General features: G+C 35.4%; 1 protein-coding gene across 1 annotated transcript; it reads right to left on the bottom strand.

Moving 5' to 3' along the window:
* Positions 1-22,111: 22,111 nt before the first annotated feature.
* On the bottom strand, positions 22,112-23,470 carry LOC116120694 (spermidine hydroxycinnamoyl transferase-like). Its single transcript, XM_031406661.1, has one exon. The coding sequence runs from the start codon at positions 23,468-23,470 to the stop codon at positions 22,112-22,114; it is 1,359 nt and encodes a 452-aa protein (XP_031262521.1).
* Positions 23,471-23,776: the final 306 nt, after the last annotated feature.

Below are 23,776 nucleotides of genomic sequence, written 5' to 3'. Positions count from 1 at the left end.
AAGAACGTCCAGTTCAGATTTTAGATGAGAGGGTTAAAGAACTTCGGAACAAGAGTGTTCCGCGTGGTGAAGGTCCTTTGGATGAATCACAAAGTGGAAGAGGCCACTTGGGAAATAGAACGAGACATACAGAATCGTTTCCCGAGTTATTTGCATGAATTTCGGGGACGAAATTCTTTTAAGGGGGGAAGAATTGTAACGCCCCAATGAGGTACGTTGTTATTGTTTCCTCTTTCGCCCTTATTCGAGGTGGTTTTGTTATTTTTGTTTGATTTAGTGTTGGGTTGAATGTTTGCCCTGAAATTGGTTGAAAATAGAAGAAGTTTAGTATTTCAGTCTTCGCGGGGCGAAGAAGAATCTTCGCCGCGGCGAAGAGGTGTTGAAGCCATAGGGGAGCTGCTGGACAGTTTCGCCGCGGCGACAGAAGTTTCTTCGCCGCGGCGACAGGCCGAATAAAATGTTGATGAAGTTTTAGATATTTTCTCCTAAGGGCAATTTGACCTTTCTACCCCTAACTAGCAGGAAAAGTGGGGAGTTATTGTGAAGGATTTTTCATGGGGAATATGTTGTTATGGGGTGAGTTAGATGAATCAAAGGATATGGATGGAATTCCAAAGAAGAGTAAGGGCAAAATGGGAATGAGTGTGTTATATTTCATTAAAGGAATTAGAATCAAAGAAACCCCTCATTTCTCTTCTCAAACGCAACTTCCCATCATCCTTCAATCAATTCTCTTTCTTTGATCAAGGTTTTCCAAGGGGTTTGAAGTGATTTGGGGTGGAAAAGTAACCTAAGGCTCTAAGGTAAGGATTTCTCCTTAAGTTGTGTGATTTTGAGTTTTGTTATTCTTGGTATTTGAGGGTTTCATTCTTTTGGTTAAGATTAGAGGAAAAGTCAAGCTAAACAAGTGAAAGGAAAAGTTGGTGAAGGCTCTCCATAACAAGGTAAGTAAAACCCAACCAAGTTGAGATTATGAAATTTCTTGATTAGGGTTTTGATAGACTTGGTATGTATGTGATGTGCATGTAATATGTCATGTATGAAGGATTAAATAGAGATTTCTATGCCTTGTGATTGTTTATTCATTGCAAATATGAGAAATGGGTTGTTGGATTGGCAAGGTAGTTGAGAGGATTTGAAGGATGTTATGGAACCTTTTGGAAGTGTTTTGTTTGACAGGTATTATGGCTTTGTGAAGGGGTTTTTCCCATTTTGGATGGTTAGGAAAAGTTTTAGAATCATGCTATGATAGAGTTTTATAGTGCACATGAGTTGTTGATGAAATGCCAATAGAGGTTTGAGTGTGAGTAAGAACTAATTCATTGAACATTGCATGTTGGCATCTCATAAGTGCATTGGTGAAGATGAACCATCCATAGGCACTAGTTGTACATGGAAGAGTGACCTAAGAAAGTGTAAGGAAATGGTGTATGCAATTACCCTATGAGTAGAGCTAAGGGTAGAGAGCATTGAAAAATGCTACAATAGAATGAATTAGAAGAGTGTATAGTTGGGATGATGCTTTGTGATCATCACCCGACCGTTAGGGAATCGGATTGATGCTTTGTGATCATCATCCGAATAGCCCTTAGAGAGATGGGTCGATGCTTTGTGATCGTCACCCAATGAGTAATAGAAATGGGGTAGATGCTTTGTGATCACTATCCGATTAGTTATTAGATAAGTGAGTTGATGCTTGTGATCATCATCAAACAGTAGTAGACGCGGGTTGATGCTTTGTGATATCACCGACAGGATAGAGACGGGTTAATGCTTGGTGATCGTTACCAAAAGTCATGAGGAACGGGTAGGTGCTAAGTGGCTCCACCCGATAGTTAGGAGAACGAGTAGGAGCTTGTGATCCCCACTTGGTAGTCACTAAGAACGGGTTAGTACTATGTGAATTCCACCCGATAGTTATGGAGAGTGAGATGGTGCTGTGTGAACGCCATCCTGCGTACCTCCGGTAAGATGAGGTCATGGTATTAGTGGAAACAGATTTAGTGGAAACAGAAATAGAAGCAGAATAAAAAAAAAAAAAAAAAAAAAAAAGGAAGAATTAAGAGTCACACACAGGGGACAGGCAGTTAGAGGGTTTTACTTACTGAGCATATTTTGTGCTCACCCCGTTATTTTCCTTTGTGGATGCAGGTTCTAGGTGTTGAGGCGGTTGGAGGGGCGTCGGCGAGCGAGGAGCAATAGCTACACTGTTCCCCTGTTTTGTCTTTTAAAATACATTTTTTGTAAACAGTACTCTTTATGTATAAAAGACACATGAATTGTAATGAAAAGAAAACTTTGGGCCCAATTTTCTATTGTTATTATGCATGCATTGTACAGTTTTCAGTAGATGTTACACACGCTATTACTTCTCTTACTCAATTTATTATTGATAACCGTACACCATGCATGATACCATATGAAGTTGTTTTAAGTCGTCTATTGTGATCACCTTCAATCAATTTACATCGACTCGGATGCAAGGCCCGAATTACATCAACAGTTGGTCACATCGACAGGGTCTCGATACTTAGCATCTACAAATCTTTCAACTACAATTGATATACATCGACTCGGTTGCGAGGCCCAAATTACATTGACAGTTGGTCACACTGACAAGGCCTCCATACTCAGCATCTACAATTTTTTTCAACTACAATTGATATACATCGAATCGGATGCAAGGCCTAAATTACATCGACAATCGATCACACCAACAGGGTCTCGATACTTAGCATCTACAAATCTTTCAACTACAAGTGATTTACATCGACTCGGTCATGAGGTCCAAAATACATCAACAGCCGATTACACCAACAGGGCCTCGGTACTTAGTGTCTACAATTTTTTTCAAATACAATTGATATACATCGACTCAGACGTGAGGCTTGAATTACACCGACAGGGCCTCAGTACTTAGCATCTACAAATCTTTTGACTACAAGTGATTTACATCGACTCAAACGCGAGGCCCGAATTACATCGACAGTCGGTCGCACTGATAGGGCCTCGATACTTAGCATCTGCAGTTTTTTCAACTACAATTGGTTTACATCGACTCAGCCATAAGGCCTGATTCCTTAATTTTTCAACTACAAGTTGGTCACGCCATCTCGGCCACGCCGACTCGGCGACAAGGCCTAATATATTGATTTTCAACTGCAAGTCGGTCATGCCGACTCGGCCATAAGGCCTAATACATTGATTTTCAACTACAAGTCGGTCACACTAACTTGGCCACAGGGCCTAATACATTGATTTTCAACTATAAGTCAATCACGCCGACTCAACCACAAGCTCCACTCGGCATCACCATCTACTAATCAACATGAGCCGAGCCGAGTGGGAGGTATGCATCACCTTCTTGAAATGACTCCATAATACTTCACCCAAGTTTCAAGTCGAACTGACTTGACTCTTAAAGGGCTATGATTAACACATTCTTACACCTACGAAAGGAACAACATACTCTCCAAGATACTCAATACTCCCAACTCAGGTTGGTCGAGCAAACTTCTCCACTCAGGTTGGTCGAGTTAGCTTCAATATTTCTCCTAACCCCGGTTGGTCAAGCATTCACCTCCCAACTCAAGTTGGTCGAGCAAACTTCTCCTAACTTTGGGTGGTTGAGCAAAATCCTCCCAACTCGGGCTGGTCGAGCGAACTTTCTCAAACAACAGTCTATCCGACCTAATGAGCTGCTAGCATTGATCCGCTCAGTTTGTACTCATTTGATTAAATCTACTCTCTAAGCTAAATACCCTTTAACTTAGAGAATAAGGGCTAACTGTGTGGGCAAAAAATTGTCTTAGGCTTGGCGAGGCTCAATAACTAAATAAACATTCACAACCCAAGGCCTTAGCCCAATCCCGATTGGGCCTACGCTTAAAATCACCTTGTGAACTACCCACTCTATGAGTTGGGCTATCCTACAAGTTAAGTTGAACTAGGTTCCAGCCCATTAGCCTACAACAATCCATAAATAGGAAATCAGAATCATATGCTATTTCCTCTTCTGCTGAGATTCCAAATCTTACTCAAACTATTAAAATTAATCTAATAAAGACAAGAAATCATATTTCCTTCCTGATATGGATTATCTCCCAAAACAGGACTCAGTGTCCTACTAGGATTTCAACCCCTTAGGTTCACTATAAAAATAGAGGTATGCCCTCTCATTAAGGGATCTCCAATAATCAATCTCAACTACTCAAAATCAACTCTCCTTACTCCTAAATTTTGGCTCCTTAGAATTCTACACCTTCACCGTGGCCCTGGCCTCCGACAAGACTCCTGGTAATCTTTTTTTCCCTAATTCACATTAAATCGTCTCTTCCAACCTTGTTGACTTGAGCGTCGGAGTGCCTACGGCAAACACCACCTTGGTGTTTTTCGTAAGCTTCACGCTTGTCTTTTCATGTGTGCAGGTCCAACGGATTGTCAGTGGCCTCAATCTCACGGATCAAACCCTATTTCCATAACTGTAGATTTTTTGCATCTACAGTATCCTTCAAACATTAACATAATTTTGTTTAGAGCATTTATGATCCTTAAAATATTATGAGAAACAAAAGATATATATATATATATATTAAATTTGATTAAAAATTAATTTCTATAACTTTGGCATTTGGTTATAGAATAATTTTTGGACGTGACAGTGTTGTTACTTCATCAATGTCATTCAATGTTGTGACATTTGATTCCTAAAATTGAAGTTGTTATTATTGAATATCATTAAAAGGTAATTAATTTAATTATATATATATTAAATTTGATTAAAAATTAATTTCTATAACTTTGGCATTTGGTTATAGAATAATTTTTGGATGTGACAGTGTTGTTACTTCATCAATGTCATTCAATGTTGTGACATTTGATTCCTAAAATTGAAGTTGTTATTATTGAATATCATTAAAAGGTAATTAATTTAATTTAATAACCTCTCCCAACATACTTCTATAGTAGTTATTAAACATTTAAGATATGTGTAAACCTTGCTTATAAATATAGCAGTGCATCACAATCACTTATACCACAAAAACAAATTTCTGAAATCCAAACTTTTAGAAGATAAGAAGATATATAAATGGCCAAGCTCTTCATAGTTTGTTATATTTTCCCCCTCCTTGTCTTCCCATCAGGTATACTTTGTTTAATTTATCTCCTTTATTTTTTATATTACTTACTCATTAACTATAGGTCAAATTACAATATATAAATTTTTGGTTGGTTTGTAAAAAATTATTCTCGAAATATTTTATGACAAACAGTGGTCTAATTTTGTTTCCATATTGCCCCTAGACAGTTGAGTTAGCCTTATATTTGTTAAGATTTACAAAACACCCAATTCACTCATGCAGACCTTGTTGTCCTCGCTTTTAAATTTTTTTGGACAATATTTCCCTTGTCATTATCATTGTTTACATAAATGTCATTGTACCCAAACCTAGCCACCACTGCTAGCCACCGTGGACCACCGCTGGAGGATGCCAAAAGTCGCCATAATGGCGTACGACTGACCATATATGGCTGGCCGTGTGCCAGTGAGGCCTTGGTCGGAAACGACCACACGGCCAAAGATGTGGCAGTGAAACGGTCGATGTTTCACAGCTAAAGACCTAGCCATTTCACGGCCACATCTTTGGCCGTGAAATGGCCGGCGTTTCACAGCTAAAGACCTGGCCATTTCACGGCCACATCTTTGGCCATGAAACGGCCATGGCTAGAACTATGGCACTGTTGGCGTCATGGCCAGATCTGTGGCACTGTTGGCAGCCGCCGACCATGGTGGCTGGCTGTCGGCAGTGGCTTGGGGTGGGTAGGTGTGTTTTTGTTAAGTTTAAAACGTTTTTGGTTGCTAGGGTGTTTTTGCTAAATTTGAAAAGTAGACGGTTAAAAAAATTATTCAAAAAATAATAATAATAAATACTATTATATTAATATTTAAAAAGGATGGCAATTTAGTAATTTATACAACATACCCACCTATTTATCCTCTCAACCAAACATATTATTCACTAATTTATTCGAACCAACCAAACACATTTTCTAAACATTCACAATAATCTTCAAGGTGATTTTTTATTCCGTTAATATAATATCCCCCTATAATAAAACATTATATGGTCCAAACGCCCCATAAATGTATAAGGGAAAATTTCCTCAACCTCCTCCCATACAAAATCAATATTTTCTGTAAAATAAACTCTGACATTTGTATAAGATTTAGAACTTTCACTTGATAATTTGATCTCTCTCTCCTTCCCTCTCTTCATAGATTTTTCATTTTTTATTTCATTATTAATTTGTACTTGAATCAGAGTTAAATTTTAATTACATTGAGAAATTGCTAAGTCTCAAGTGCCCTAATAATTTTTAGAAACTAGCTATTAAATACGGAATATCGAGGGGGTTTATACTTTTATAAGGGATTATATATATTTCAAAGGGTTTTGGTATTGTTAGGGAATTTTGGTAATTTCATAGGGATATTTAACAAAATTTGAAAATCGTTAAAGCGTTTGAGACGTAGTAATATCTCATGGGCGAATGAAATTAATTGTTTGAAATAAGAGAAAGAGAGCATCATTTATGTTATATATATATATATATATATATACACTAACTTTGAAATTTATTTTTGACAAATCCAATAGACATATTATTTCATATGGTAAAAGGGGAAGTATGCTCAGAAGATTTGGGTCCATGTGATGATACATGCAATTCAAAGTGTACATCAAAATATCCAAATGGGAAAGGCTCTTGTGATTCAATCTCCAATTCATGCAAATGCTTTTATCAATGCTTACAACCAAAGCCCGAAATTTGCAATGTGGGAATAGGCACTTGCAGCACTGCTTGTAATGACCAATGTTGTAATGGAAATTGTGCTGCTAAATTTCCTGGAGCTTATGAAGGACATGGGGTTTGTTATAATGTTGGTCCTTCAATCTATAATTATTGTGTTTGCATTTTTAAATGTTAAAATCTTGCCTATATAATTGTTGAAAAGTTTTAACAACTAACAAGGCAAAGAAAATAATATATGGGGCAAATTTTATTTTTAACAAGGATATTCATAATCGTATCCTTTTTTCATAGTTAAATATTTCATCCTAGTCAAAGAGAGAGCTCCCAATTTTAATTATTTCATTTATTTTTATAGCATGTCCTTTAGTTAAATGAGAAAATTAATTACCCCTGTAGTTTCCGAAAATGCAGGTTTTCCAGTAACTAAACTTACCTTTGGAAGTTTTTACAACTCTAACATTGTCCAAGCTCTGATAAATGCACAAGGGTTTGTTCCTCTCCTTTCCTTTTCCCCTTTCTCTCTCTCACCCACCATGGAATCACTACCAACGAACTCCCCTCCTTCACCACAACCATCTCCCCTAGCCACCCAAAAACACCTTCCAACCATCATGGCATCATCCCCAGCCACCCAAAAACAACTCATTGATGGATATTATCAAGAGGTTCATGCAAATCCAACGTAGTTTCTTTTTTGCTTCATGAAATCAACATGCATTCTCTTTCTGTCGAACAAAGGTTTATTTCTAGCCTCTCAATGAATAGTGATCAGAATATGTGAAATTTTAGTGTAATTATTGTACCTCATAACTCCGCAGTCTTTGGCTTCCTCCTACCAATATTTTATAAAGTCTTCACTCTGGTGGTTACTAAGCCATATTCTAGGAGTAGGGCCACAAAGGAACCAAACACGAACACGAACGAACTCTCCCGTTCGAAAATCGTTCGATAAGCATAATGGATTGTTCGAAATCATGTTTGAATTTGAACGAACACAAAATCACTGTTCAAAATCATTCGATTAATAAAACGAGTTGTTTGAAAAATGTTCAAAATCGTTCGATTAACCGTTCTAATAAGTTGTGTTTTGGATTTTTATTTTAAAATTTGGGCTGGGCTTTTCAAATTGCATTTTGTGTTGAGGTTAGCTTTGCTTGTTTGATCAGTTTCTCCGAAACAAAACTCAACCGCTTATGAACTCGGTCACAAGCGCTTAACCTGACAAAGTAGTCTCATCCGAACAAAAGCAGTCAGTTCTTCCTATCCAAAAGGACATTATTACAACAGAATACAAGATCCATCATGGAGGCACATTTTTTGCTCATATATATATATATTAAGTTTAATTAAGCTATTTTGTTACTAAAGTTGTCATACTATATATCACTTGATTATACAATATATTATATTCATAAATTTGTCATACTATATTTAATTAAGCTATTATGTTAGTAAATTTGTCACGCTATATATCACTTGATTATATAATATGTTATGTTCATCAATTTGCCATACTATATTTATTATTTATTAATTGAAATACTATATTATAATATTTAATTATTGATTACATTTGAAAAAATATGAAGCTGTTATGTTATTAGATTTGCTATGTTATATATCACTTGATTATACAATCTATTATGTTATTAAATTTGTCATATTATATATCATAATAATTTATTATTTACTAATTGAAATGCTATATACTTATATATTTAATTATTGATGACATTTGAAAAAAAAAATCATCCAAACATATTGTATATATAAAAAAAAAAAAAGCATCATAATATTTTATTATTGATTACCATTAAAAAAAAACTCATCCAAACTGAACCAAACATAATATGAAAAAGAAAAAAATATAAATATGATATTAATACAACTCGAACTAAGGATCTTAAAGTCAAAAGAATTGTATTTTTAACAGTAAGCCATAGAAAATCATTGATAAACTTAGCACCATATAAATATATATAATAATTTATACTATGTTTTCGAATATAAACGAATGAATAAGCGAACAGAGTGTTCGCGAACGGATGGATCACTCGAACGGAGTTATGTTCGTGAACATAATCAAACGAACACCCCTTGTTCGAACTTGAATCGAACACCTTATCAAACGAACATCAAACTGTTCGCGAATCGTTTGTTATCGAGTCGAATCGAGCTGTGATCGAATGAACATCGAGTTGTTCGCGAATAGCTCGGTTCATTTGCAGCCCTATCTAGGAGTTATGGCATGTCTAATGTCTTGTAATCACTATAGTTGTGAGAAATAACTGTAGTGGTGGGAAATAATTTATTCTTGGCAATTTTCAAGGAGTTAAAAGTAATTGCCTTATATGGAGATATGTATAGTCCTCATAGTAGTTATTTTTCAAAGGATTTGTGGTGGAGAAAAATTTCCTCATGAAACTCCAAGGGGTTGGCCTAGTAGTCAAAAAAGTTTGCTCATTGAATTTTGGGTTCAAATCTTAGGGTCACTTACAACATTGTGACTTACCTAATCCTTTGGACTTGTAGGGTGTTCAATGGACTCTAATGATTAGTTAAGTACGCGACAATTGACTCAGACACCCTAATTACTAAAAAAAAAAATTCTCATATTATTTAGACCTCATATCCTATTATTTTTGGGCCTGCTACTTTTCTCTTTTTTATTTTCACAAATTAAGACATCTCCAAAACTAAAAAGTTCATATAATAAAGGCGAAAACATGCATTATAGACTTGCTTATAATTAATATTATAAAGAAAGGCCATAGAATCTTTAAACACAAACATAGTGCAAATTTGGGACATATATATATAGGAACTTATTTTGACTATATACAAAATGTAAACTTCTTAACAATTAAATAGGCAAAGACAATAACTAAACAGACCAACTTTATCACAAGTTCCATGCCTTCATAAGATCCAGGAAATTTAGCAGCACAATTTTCATTACAACATTTTTCACTACAGGCTACACTACAAGTACCAATAACCAAATTGCAAATTTTATTGTGTTTTGATGGTGGTGAAGAGCCACAATCATGAAGCCATTTGCATGAACTTGGGGAGCCAATGCAAGAACTTTTGCCATTTTCATATTTTGATGTGCAATTAGAATTGCATTTATCATCACATGCACCCAAATCTTCTGTGTTATACTGAGCCAACAAACACAAACATAAACTAGATTTCAACTCCACATAGATTACACAAAACATCCACACAAGAAACGCAAGATTTTACCGTGGTTCGATTATCCTATTTGGATAATCTACGTCCACGTTGAGCTCCGGAAATGGAGAGCTCACAGCACTACTAATCTGAATAATATCAATACAGTACAAGATCCAACACAACCAGATGCAAATACTCTCTATTTTACCCAAGAATCAACCGTAACTCACCAAGAACTCTCACCTGGAATCCTCAAGCCACAGAGTAAAACTACCCTCAGATTAACTATCATTCACTAATCAATCTACCTAGTTCAATGATTCTAAAAATGCAGAAAAAAACCAAGAAGAACTGATAACGCAACTGCAGAAAAACACAAAAAATTCAGATCTCATGTACAGTGAACAATTCCCTTTTTTATATTGTTGATTGTGAAATGCCTCAGCCGTTGGATCTCTACAGATTGGATGGACAGGATGCACAAATGACTCAGGCCAAACTCTGCGTTTCATTTAACTGTAAAGCGGCAGCGTTTTCAGTCTTCATCAACAATCTCCACCTTGAAGACTGAAAACTAATCAGTAGTGCAGTAGGCTCTAAACATATCCCTCATAGCTCTAGTTGGTATTGAATTACTCCATGGATAGCAACTTCAAGCAGTGCTTGATTTTGCTGGTGTGATGATCTGGTCCCCATATCGGCTGGATTTTCTTCAATGGGGACTTTCTTCAGCTCAATTAATCCTTGGGCTACCACATCTTTTACAAAGTGAATCTTACGTCAACATGTTTGGTCCTCTCATGATAAATGGGTTCTTACTCAGATGTATAGCACTTTGGCTATCTGAGTAAATTGGACCTTCCCTTCAGTAAGATTTGTTCTGTCAGTACCCCGTAACCACACAGCCTCCTTAATCACACACAGCAATGGCTATGTAATCTACCTCAGTTGATGAAAGTACAACTATAGGCTGCAACTGAGATTTCCAGCTATGCAGTTTCCTCCTAGTGTAAAGCATAAGCAGTTGTGGATTTTCTGGTGTCTTTATCACCTGCAAAATCTGAATCTACAAACCCAACAAGATCCAGCACAGTATTGTTCTACTATACTTTAAACCAACATTCAAAGAACTGTTAATGTATCTTAGAACCCATTTAAGGGCAGTCCAATGTTCACACCAGGGTTAGACATGAATCTACTAAGAAGTGATATAGAAACAAAACAAATCAGGTTAGTGCTTATCAAGCATACATTAAGGAGCCAATCACATTTGAGTAGGGGATATCATTCATTTTTATCAACTCCGCTTCGATTTAGGACACTGTTTTTTACTAAATGAATGATTTGACAGGGCATTGTGAAAGTTTTGAGTCATTCATACCAAATTTTGTTATTACTTTCTGCAATAAGCACTCTGTCCTAGTTTTAAGCAGTTGTTCCTCCTATCTCTAGATATTACCATCCCTAATATTCTTAGCATTTCCTAGTCTTTCATGTCAAATTCTAAATTTAATTTCTTTTTCAGATCTTATATCCTAGGCTTGGATCTACTGATTAACAGCATATCATCAACATACAACAAAGATAAATGGGGGATTTATCAAGGTCAAAGTAGAAACAGCTGTCATACTTGCTTCTCCTAAATCCCAGGCTTGTTATAAAGGTGTTCAAACCTTTTGTACCACTGCCTGGGGGCTGTTTTAAGGATATAGGGACTTATGGAGAAAGCATACATGACAGGGGCCCTAACATCAATGAATCCTATAGGCTAGCTCATATAAGTTTTTTCATCCAAATTTCCATACAAAAAAGCAGTGTCACATCTAGTTGTTCTAATTCTAGATTATGGTGAGCAGCAATAGCAACATTAATCTAATGGTTTTATATTTCACTACTGGGGAAGACTTCATTGAAGTCTATTCCCTCTCTTTGGGTGTAGCCTTTGGCAACTAGCCTGGCTTTATACCTAGGTGGGTCAGAAATTGAAATACCATCCTTGTTTATAAAGCCCTTACATTGGATCAGCTTCTGATCTTTGGGTTTAGGTACCAAAGTCAGGTTCTGTTTACCTCTAGAGAGTGCATCTCTGCCCTTATTGCTGCTGCCCATTTTTCTATCCTTGGACTTCATAGCTTCATCATAAGTCTCTGGTTCTGTTCTCTAGACCTCTATAACTGCAAGCAAAGCAGAAAAAATCAGTTCGCATAAGAATAACGAGCTGGTGGGCTTACCTCTCTTCTGGCTCTGTCCTGGTTGGTACTGTTGGAGGTCAGTTGGTTGGTGTTAAATGTCGCTTCAATGGTTTCTTCTACTGGTTGTTCAAGTTCAGTTTCAGATTCTGTTTGGGTTTCAGTTTCAGCTTGGGTGGAGTGAGGTGATGTGTGAGTGCTCCACCTCAATTGATGTACTTCTAGTTGGGTTAGGGTCAAGATCAGTGTTTTAATGCTTCCTTGATCAGTGGCAAATCCTTTGCAAGGGAATTCACATTCATTAAACACAAAATCTCACTTACAATAATCTTTACCCCTGGAGTCTCCCTATCCCACAATCTATACCCTTTGTGCCTTCTTAGTAAACTAGAAATATGCACTTGGTAGACCTAGGTTCAAGTTTTCTCCTACAGTGTGTGCATAGGCAGAACACCCAAAAATCCAAATGGCTTAAGTCTGGTCTTCTACCAGACCAGACTTCTTCGGGACACTTTCCATTAATAGCAGTGAAGGACTCATATTCACAAGATAGGCTGTGGTGGGCTAGGGCTTCCCCAAAAAGTGTTTGGTAACCCTGAAGTAAACAAAAGACACCTAAACTTTTCTAGTAAGGTACGGTTCATCCTTTATGCACACCATTTTGTTGGGGTGTCCTAGCTACAGTTTATGTCTCAAAATACCATGTTCTTTACAAAAGTTGTCAAATTCAGAATTGCAGAATTCCATACCATTGTCTTTGCGAAGTGCCTTAACTTTCTTTCCTAATTGGTTTTCTACCAGTGTTTCCAATCCCTAAACTTGGTCAAAGCCTGATCTTTGGTCTTTAGGAGGAAGGTCCAGACCTTTCTACTGTGGTCATTACAATGGATAGAAATAGTTGTTCCCACCATGGGATTTAATTTTTTCAGGTCCCTAGAGGTCAGAGTGTAAGTACTCTTAAGCGGTTCTTGGCTAGGTGAGTTCCTTTTGAAAAACTATGTCTATGTTGTTTTCCTAACACACAAGTTTCACAGAATTCCAGGTTACTGATGGTGTCCTTTCAAAACTCCCTGATTACTAAGGATGTGCATGCCCTTCTGACTCATGGGTCCTAGCCTAAGGTGCCATTTTTCAGTTATAGTAAGTTTGGTGGGTGACAGAACTATGCTAAAGCATTCAGGGTCAGAATCATAACATAAATGTAAAGACCATTCCTCTTTTCCCCTTTGAGAACCAAGTTCTGGTTTTTGTACACATATAAAAACCATTGTTAGCCTCATAGGAACACCCAGCCTCATCAAGAGTTCCTAAAGAAATAAGATTCCTTTTTTAATTCGGGATATACCTAACATTAGTCAACTTTACAATTTTTCCATTAGTAAGCCTAAGGGTATACTGCCTATACCCTTCACCCTACATGCTTGGTTATTCTCCATATAAACAATTTCAGTTTCCTGAGATTCTAGGTTCTGGAACCAGTTTTGTGTGGACTCATATGGAAAGAACAGCTGAGTCCAAGACCCATTCCTTAGCAGTATCAGATGTTGATACTATCAAGACCTCAGGCTCCCCCCATTGGTTATCATGAAGCAAGATACTCTCAGTATTACTCTGTTTATTTTTCTTCAACAATTCAAAACAGTTTTTTTTTATATGACCAGGTTTATTGCAAAAGAAGCACTTCTTAGTGTCTGATTTTTTATTATTGTTTCCCTTCCTTTTTTCTTTTTTTAGACCCATGTTGGTTCTGAATAGACTTTCCTGTTTGACTAGATTCTGCCCTACCCTTTACAAACAGGTTACTCCCAGATCTTTTCTGAACCTTAAGCTCTAATTCCCTAGCTTTAAGACTAGCAACTATTAAATCCAGACTAGGTACGGTTCCTGAATACTGAAGGGCATTCTTTACAACTATGTAGTCTTCAGTTAAGGAATTTAATAGGATCATTGCTAAACTAGTGTCACCTAGTTCCTGATCAGTACCTTTAAGAATTAAAGTCATCTTAAGGAATTCATCTAAATTATCTTCAACAGATTTATAACCATCCATTTTGTACGAAAATAAAGCACCCTTTAAAAATGCAAGGTTAGGTGCTGACTATAAAGAATAAAAAGTTTCGAGTTTACCCCATAGGGCTAGAGGTGTTTCTAACCCATCTACCTTCCGCAAGACATTGTCTGACAGATTCATCACTATGAGGTTGTACGCTTCCTCATTGATTTCATCCTTCTTCTTCAGCTTCTCTTCTGGCCATTTGGTTTCGTCTTTCTCCAGGGCAATTCCCACCTTATTGTGGGATAGCAGTGCCTTCATTTTCTTTTTCCAACTCCCAAAATCTATCTTGCCATCATACTGAGTGATTTCTAATCGTGTAGTTGACATCTTTGTGTTTGAACAATTTGATACTGACTCAAGAAACCCTAGATCGAACTGACAATGTAAATCTTGAACGAATTACTAAGACTCAGACCTGAATCTTCACCAAGATTTCCTCAATCAGTGAATTTACCACTCGAATCTGTAAACTAGGACTCAAGATTGCTAAGGGAAGCCTTAATTTGAAAAAACCCCAAATTTTAGACAAGCCCTAATTTTTCAGAAACCCTAAATCACCGAACAGTCTCCAAATCGATCAAGCCTATTGTCTAATAGCTCTGATACCACTGTTATACTGATCCAACAAACACAAACATAAACTAGATTTCAACTCCACATAGATTACACAAAACATCCACACAAGAAACGCAAGATTTTACCGTGGTTCGATTATCCTATTTGGATAATCTACGTCCACGTTGAGCTCCGGAAATGGAGAGCTCACAGCACTACTAATCTGAATAATATCAATACAGTACAAGATCCAACACAACCAGATCAAATCCTCTCTATTTCTATCCAAGAATCAACCTGTAACTCACCCAAGAACTCTCACCTGGAATCCTCAAGCCACAAGAGTAAAACTACCCTCAGATTAACTATCATTCACTAATCAATCTACCTAGTTACAATGATTCTAAAAATGCAGAAAAAACCAAGAAGAACTGATAACGCAAACTGCAGAAAAACGCAAAAAATTCAGATCTCATGTACAGTGAACAATTCCCTCTTTTATATTGTTGACTCTGTGAAATGCCTCAGCCGTTGGATCTCTGCAGATTGGATGGACAGGATGCACAAATGACTCAGACCAAAACTCTGCGTTTCATTTAACTGTAAAGCGGTAGCTTTTTCAGTCTTCACTCAACATTCTGAGCATACTTCTCCTTCAACAACAAAAAATAATTGACCTATTCAATTTCAAACTAATAAAGGGAAAAAGAAAGAAGAAAATGTTATGAATAAATGTGGATGTCCCTTGCAATTCTATAACTTCATCATCTTTCATCTTCTCTAACTCTTGAACCTTTCAAGTTCTATAACTTCAAAGCATTTTAATAGCTTTTAATTTCATTTATAATATTTCATAATCTTGAGACTATAAATAGATGTACTGTGAAAGATGGCGTACACTCAACTTTGGAATAGAAAAAGCATTGTAACTATTTCCTCTCAATTATCTTCTCTCTTCTTTAAGTATATTTTTTAATATGTTATCAATGCACGAGTCTCTACGCATATCAACTTGTCAAGGGAAAAAAAATTTCATGAAGAAAAAGATTCTCATCAAGTTTCAAGCTTTCGTCTCTTATCAAATATGGAGTTGAAGTTTTCCATTTGCCAAGTAAATTCAATTTTGCTTCTATCTCAATATGTTTTATAAATATGTTGGAATGTTTAATCATTTTTATAGTATAAAATATATGAAAGTGTTTTAATTTGGAACGTTTTGGTTTCATTATAAACAAAACATTATATAATGATAGATTTATAATTTGATTAATAAAGAAAGACACATATATTTGTAAATATTTGCTTTTATGATTTATGTTTTTAAATGATTAAATTCTATAACTGTAATAAATTGTATATTCATTATTGTTATTCTAAATTCTTATTTGTGATAATATTTTCATTTTATTAGAGATTGTCTAATTTATTAAATAATTCTTTTATAGTTTTTGTCATGACAAATCTTACGAAACTTGAATTTGTGGCTCTTGATATTACGGGCAAGAATTATTTGTCATGGATTCTTGATGCTGAAATTCACTTAGATGCTATGGGTCTTGGTGACATGATCAAAGAAGGAAATGAATCATCCAATCAATATAAGGCTAAAGCCATCATTTTCCTTCGACATCATCTCCACAAAGGATTGAAAACTAAATACCTTACAGTAAAAGATCCACTTACTAAAATTTGAAGGAAAGGTATGACCACCAGAAAACTGTGATTCTTCTTAGAGCTCGTTATGATTGGATGCATTTACGTTTACAAGATTTTAAATCAGTAATTGAATATAACTCTACAGTATTCAGAATTAGTTCTCAATTGAAATTGTGCGGAGAAAATATTACTGATGAAGATATGTTAGAGAAAACATTCTCTATTTTTCATGCATCAAATGTTCTCCTGCAGCAGCAATATAGAGAAAAGGATTTTCAAAAAGATATATTCTGAACTAATTTCATGTCTTCTTGTGGTGAACGAGCTATTAATGAAAAATCACGAAGTTTGTCCAATAGGTTCTACTCCATTCCCTGAAGTGAATGTGACAATATCTAATAATCATAGGCATAGGCAAGGTCGTGGTCGTGTTCAAAGTTGTAATAATCACAATCGTGGTGGTTATAACTATAACTCTTCTAATTATAAAAGCCACCAGAAGTGGAATAATGATGAAGAGAAAAAAGAAAAGGGCAAAAGTAGACAACATAAAAATTCAAAGAATACAGAAAATTTGTGCTATCGACGTGGCATCAAAAGGACATTGGTCACGTACCTGTTGTATGCCTAAACATCTTGTTGAAATTTATCAAGTATCGTTGAAAGAAAAAGAGACAAATATGAAAGCAAATTTTGCTTACCAAAATGAAAATAGAGAAGCAAATTTTGCTTATCAAGATGATAATTTTGGTCATGGACCTGTTGATATAACACATCTGGATGTTGCAGATTACTTCAAAAATCCTGAAGGGAGAATTGATCATTTAATTGGGGATGGAAATGTCCAAAATTATTAAAGTTATGTTTTTGTCGTGTTTTACTTTTAATTTATTTATGTTGAGTGTTTTACTTTTAATATGTTTGAGTTGAGTGTTTTACTTTTACTGAGTGCTTTAATATGTATAAGTGTGATTTTCAATTTTAGATAAATTACTTTGTTTCGTTGGCTTTATAATATGCCTTACTATGTATTTTGTTTTTGAATAAAGAAAAATGGACATTCCCAAGTCTATGATTGGATCCAAGATTAATGATGAAGATCTCTTTGTCTCGCAGACAATGCTACAACACACACTATACTTAAAGAAAGAAAATATTTTTCTTCTTTGATAATGTGTGAAGCAAATATAATTACAATATCTGGTAGTACAACATTAATTGAAGGCTCTAGAAGAGCTAATATATTATTGCCTGGAGGAACACAATTTATTATAAAAGATGCATTATTTTCTTCCAAGTCTGAAAGAAACTTCTTAAGTTTTAAAAATATTCGTTGTAATGGATATCATATTGAGACAATCAATGAAAGAAATATTGAATATCTTTATATTACAAGAATAATTGCAGGCAAGAAATGTGTGTTGGAAAAATTACATGCTATTTATTTCGGATTGTACTACATAGTACACAAATATCAGTGTATTTGAAACACATGTTATAGTAAACCAGAAGTTTACTGATCCTAATACTTTTATTAATTGGCATGATCGGTTAGGTCATCCTAGTTCAATAATGATGCGAAGAATCATTGAGAATTCACATGGACATCTATTGAAAAACCAGAAGATTTTTCAATCTAATGAATTCTCTTATGTTGCTTGTTCTTAAGGTAAATTAATTATTAGACCATCACTAGCTAAAATTGGGATTGAATCACCTACATTTTTAGAACGAATTCAAGGTGATATATGTGGGCCTATTCATCCACCATGGGACCATTTAGATATTTTATGGTCTTAGTAGATGCATCTACAAGATGGTCCCATGTGTGTTTATTATCTACTCGCAACCTGGCGTTTGCGAGATTACTTACCCAAATAATTCGATTGTGAGCACAATCTCCAAATTATACAATTAAGACAATACGCCTTGATAATGTTGGTGAATTTATGTCTCAGACTTTTAATGATTATTGTATGTCAATCGGAATAACGGTTGAAAAGCTTGTTGCCCATGTTCATATACAGAATGGTTTAGCAAAGTCATTTATTAAATGCCTCCAATTGATTGCTTCGCCATTACTTATGAGAACAAAGCTCCCAAGTTCTACTTAGAGACATACTATTTTACATGCAATAGCACTTCTACGCATTAGGCCAACAAGTTATCACAAATTCTCTCTTTTACAATTGGCTTTTGGTCAAGAGCCAAATATTTCTCATTTAAGAATATTTTGATGTATGGTATATGTTCCAATTGCTCCACCACGATGCACTAAAATGGGTCCCCAAAAACGATTAGGAATATATGTTGGATATGAATCTCCTTCTATAATTAAATATTTAGAACCATTAACAGGAGATTTATTTACGGCACGATTTGTCGATTGTCATTTTAATGAAACAAAATTCCCGACATTAAGGGGAGAGAATAGGTAGCTGGAAAAGGAAATTACTTGGAAAATATCATCATTATCTTATCTTGATCCTTGTTCTAAACAATGTGAACAAGAAGTTCAAAAGATAATTCATTTGCAAAATGTAGCAAATCAGTTGCCAGGTGCATTCACTGATTCAAAAAGAGTGACTAAATCTCACATACCGGCTACAAATGCTCCAATTTGGATTGATGTCCCTGAAGGAAAATTACCTGTAGCAAATTAATCTAAGGCACATTTAAAACGTGGTAGACTAGTTGGTTCCAAAAATAAAAATCCTTGAAAGAAAAGAGTAGCAAATAACCAAGATGCTTACATCAAGGACACAAGTTCTCATGAAGAGAATAGAGACATAATTAATCATGAAACTCCAGAAGAAGTTCAGGTACCTGAAACTAGCAAGAATGAAGAGATCTCAATAAATTATGTGTCTATAAGAAAAATATAGAATCGAAAAAGAAAATTGTCGACAATATTTTTGCATACAATATAGCGCTTGATATTGTAAATAATAATAGGATTTTGAACCTAAATTTGTTGAAGAATGTAGACAGAAAGAAGATTAGCCAAAATGGAAAGACGCAATCTAACAATACACGACCAAATATAGCATTTTCTGTAAATTTGTTAGCAAGATATAGTTTTGCTCCGACACAAAGGCATTGGAACCGAATTAAGCATACATTCTGATATCTTCAGGGAACAATAGATATGGGTTTATTTTATTCAAATGAATCTACAACTCAATTAATTGGTTATGCAGATGCAGGATATTTATCTGACCCACATAAAGCTAGATCTCAAATAGCCTATTTGTTCACATATGGAGTTACAACTATTTCATGGCGTTCTACAAAACAAACTATAGCTACTACTTCTTCAAACCATGTCGAGATAATAGCTATCCACGAAGCAAGCCAAGAATGTGTTTGGCTCAGATCAATAACCCAACATATTCAATAATCATGTGGCATCGATTATAATAAAGAAGTTCTTATAACATTATATGAAAATAATACTGCATGCATAGCTCAGTTAGAGGGAGGTTATATCAAAGGTGATAGGATGAAACATCTATCACAAAATTCCTCTTCACTCATGATCTTCAAAAGAATGGTGATATTGAAGTTAAACGGATTCGGTCATGTGATAATTTGACAGATTTATTCACTAAAGCTTTACCGACTGCAACATTTGAAAAGTTGGTATACAATATTGGAATGCGTCGGTACAAAAATCTTAAGTGATATCATTATAAGGGGGAGTAAATACGCACTGTACTCTTTTTCCCTTGACCAAGGTTTTATCCCACTGGTTTTTCCTGGTAAGGTTTTTATTGAGGCAGTTTCTAAATGCCTATAATACACAAGAATAATGTACTTTTTTTCCTTCACTAGGTTTATTGGATTTTTTCCTAGTAAGATTTTAACGAGGCATATTCTTTGTGTAATGGACATCCAAGGGAGAATGTTATGAATAAATGTGGATGTCCCTTGCAATTCTATAACTTCTTAATCTTTCATCTTCTGTAACTCTTGAACCTTTCAAGTTCTACAACTTCAAAGCATTTTAATAGCTTTTAATTTCATTTATAATATTTCATAATCTTGAGACTATAAATACATGTACTGTGAAAGATGATGTACACTCAACTTTGGAATAGAAAAAGCATTGTAACTATTTCCTCTCAATTATCTTTTCTCTTCTTTTAGTATATTTTACAATAGAAAATGTTATTTTTTTTTTCTTAATTCTATTTTTTTTAATATAATTTCTTTTAATTTTGGGGTATTCAAGTATTTATGTACATCAAAATGGAATTTACTAGATTGGAAAACTTCTTAAGGGGTTATATTGCGACTTTATTTATTACGTCGGGATAGAGGTCGTTGGTAAAAACAAGATTTCTTGTAGTTAAAGTATATATTTATTTTGAGTAAGAGAATAAATTAAAATGGAATTAATATGAAAGTAAATACCTGATGTGAACACAAGAAGGGTGACGAGGAGTAGGATATAATAATATAGGAAGAACTTTGCCATAAACTTAATTTGTGTGGTGTGGAAGTGAAAGCTATTGTGCTATGTTGATAGTATTTATAACAAATGAAACAGAATTAGGAAGAGGACCACTTATAGTTCTGATATTAATTAGCATTAATTAGAATATTTTGTAAGAAGTTATTGAGTTACTTCTTAATGAATTTTCATTTATGGAGAAAACGATAAAGAATCTATAGTATAGATTGATATTTGATATTGAACAATGACAATTTTTTGCGCCATTGATTGAATCAACCCAAATTAGGTCAAATTCAAGTGCTGTAATACTTTAAATTAGATTTTGAATTATAAATGCAATCTAATTTATAAAGAAAGCTAATTTTATCACCTAAACATTTCACATGCTCTTAATAATTAAGGTTCATGTCTTTTTGGACATTTTGAGTCCTTATTTTTGGAGGATGATGAATGGATTTGACCATTTGGGTGTTGAGGAGCATCTGCATGCATTCGAGTTTATGTTGTAAAATTTGGTGTATCGAAAAGCTCTCAAAAAAGATTAAATTAGAGAGAGAGAGAGAGTGAACAGAGAGAATGATTTCCTCGAAGCAAATAATTGAGACACTACCTATAGTAATTGGATGGGTTTATAGTAAGTTACTAAGTTATTAGCTAGACATGCATAGTTAAATGAGCTTTTCTATGTTTAATTAGGATATTATTTTGGGTAAGTCGTAATATGTTTTTTATAATTAAAACTTTTAAGGGGGTAATTAGTACTAATTAATTATATATATATAGTTGGTTGGCTCTTCTGCAAGTAGTGACGGTTACACAGTTGATATCTTCTTTTTGAGTCATTGAAATGGAATAATCAGAACTTACATTTTATGAATACTAGAGAGATCGATAAGAACAATACAATAATTAAGATAGAAATTATTATGTTATATCTATTATATATATGTACGTATTCATATCATAATACGAAACATGTTAAATTACTAAGATATTAAATAATAAAAACTCTATAATTACTACTTGGGATAAATGTAATAAGGAACCCATGTACTTGTTTATTCATATACAATATAAAAATACTTCTTAATTAATTAAGTTCAAATTAAAGCAAAGTGACTTAATTGCATATTCTTCTTCTCTAAAATCATTTTTCACTCTAATTAATTCTTTGATTATTCTCTATTTTTATAATTTCTCCTACATGATATCTTCATAGAAATACTTCTTGAAAGCTTCCACATGCCCAACTTGCAAACACAATGCAAGAATCAACCCTCCATCTTCTTTAGGATTTGGCAAAATCAATGAATCCCCATCAAAATCATGACTCCCAGGCCCCATATAAACCTCCTTCCCCCACCCGAAATCAATGCCGTACATCGGCAGCGTCAACCAGCTCACCACCCCAAGATTAGGGTTTCCATAAAAAGGACCTTCAGTGCCCCCCAATGCATGAAGATCTTGAAACTTTGTCAAGTCTGGTTGATTCTTCAAGAACTCAATCCCTGACTTCACAAACTCACTAGTCACTGTCATTATCGCTACCCTTATTTTGCTCGCTGCAAATCCTAATGGCTTCGAAACGAGCTCACCGGCGCAGCTGACGGCGATGACATCAAGGGTGGCATTCCCAAAGAAGCCAAGTGGCAGTGGTGGCTGAATGCGGCTACGTGAATCGACACATATACCTAATGCAGTGGACTGCTGAGGCATGTGCCCTCGCGCCTTGCACGCACAACGCCATACATGTGCTGTCACTGTCTCGTACCGGCTAAACGGGCGAGTGCCGCTGCCGTTTTTGCCTTCATTAGCCATGTTTTTCAGCTTCTCCACTTGAGATTTGCTCAGCTTCAACATGGCTACGGTGGTCTTCTTTTTGCGCTCTTCCAAGTTGTTTGATTGCCCGAGCAGGAGCGGCGGATGGTTAAATTCTTCATGATCATGACCAGACACTGGAAGAGAATCAACCGGAGGCTCTCCGGCTCTCATGACTCTTCGGTCAAGAAACGGTGCCATACTTAAAGGCTCACCACGGGCGATTCTCGCCCACTCGGATATGAAATGAAGCGCGCTCGGGCCATCCACAACAGCATGAGAAATAGTGAAACTGAGACTAATCCCACCACATTGAAACCTTGTAACTTGCACAAGCAACGGCGGGATTTCTTGAATCGGGATGCTATAATCAACAGAAGGAACAAGATATTCATACTCCGGGGAAGGCGAGAAATCACCTAAAGATTCAAGTTTAGCTTGAGACTCAGCCTCAATGAACCGAACACCTTCCGCATTGCAGTCGAGCTCTAGACGACCATTGCCTATCCAACGCAAACGGCCTGCAAGAGGGTAGAACGGGACTAAAGCACGGCTGAGTGAATCTTTCAAAGTATTGATAATGGAGTTTGAATCGAGTTCTGGGGAGTTTTGATAGAAGTAGATGGTGGGAACGTGAGTTATGGTGCCAATTTGATCCCATTCTGAGAGGGGTAAAGGGCCAGTCCAAGTTGGTTCAGCTGGCTTAACCATGAAAGAATTCTTGAAGTTCACAGTTGCCATTTGTTGGTTTTGTGATGATGGTCGTTGGAGAAATTAAAGATATTTATATATACATATATATATATAATTAAATGGGCGAAGTTTAAGAGTAGAAATGGAAAGAGAATTGATTTCAGTTACCAGTAATGCGGAAAGAAGTTTGAGAAAATGAATATATCATGAACTTGGCAGTTCCCTGGAAGAGTAAGAATTTATGGGGAAATTCTTGGCAGATGAATTAAATATTTTCAGATTATTAAAAGTGGAATAAACATTAATCCTGATAACAAAAACATAGAGCAAGGAAAACGTGGGCAATATTGATAC

The sequence above is a fragment of the Pistacia vera genome, unplaced genomic scaffold (genome assembly GCF_008641045.1).
Source record: "Pistacia vera cultivar Batoury unplaced genomic scaffold, PisVer_v2 Contig941, whole genome shotgun sequence".
NCBI classification, from domain to species: Eukaryota; Viridiplantae; Streptophyta; class Magnoliopsida; order Sapindales; family Anacardiaceae; genus Pistacia; species Pistacia vera.
This window is presented reverse-complemented; position numbering and strand designations above follow the sequence as displayed.

Excerpts from the sequence above, each read along its gene's own strand:
- LOC116120694 (XM_031406661.1), bottom strand. The coding sequence starts at position 23,470 with ATGGCAACTGTGAACTTCAAGAATTCTTTCATGGTTAAGCCAGCTGAA.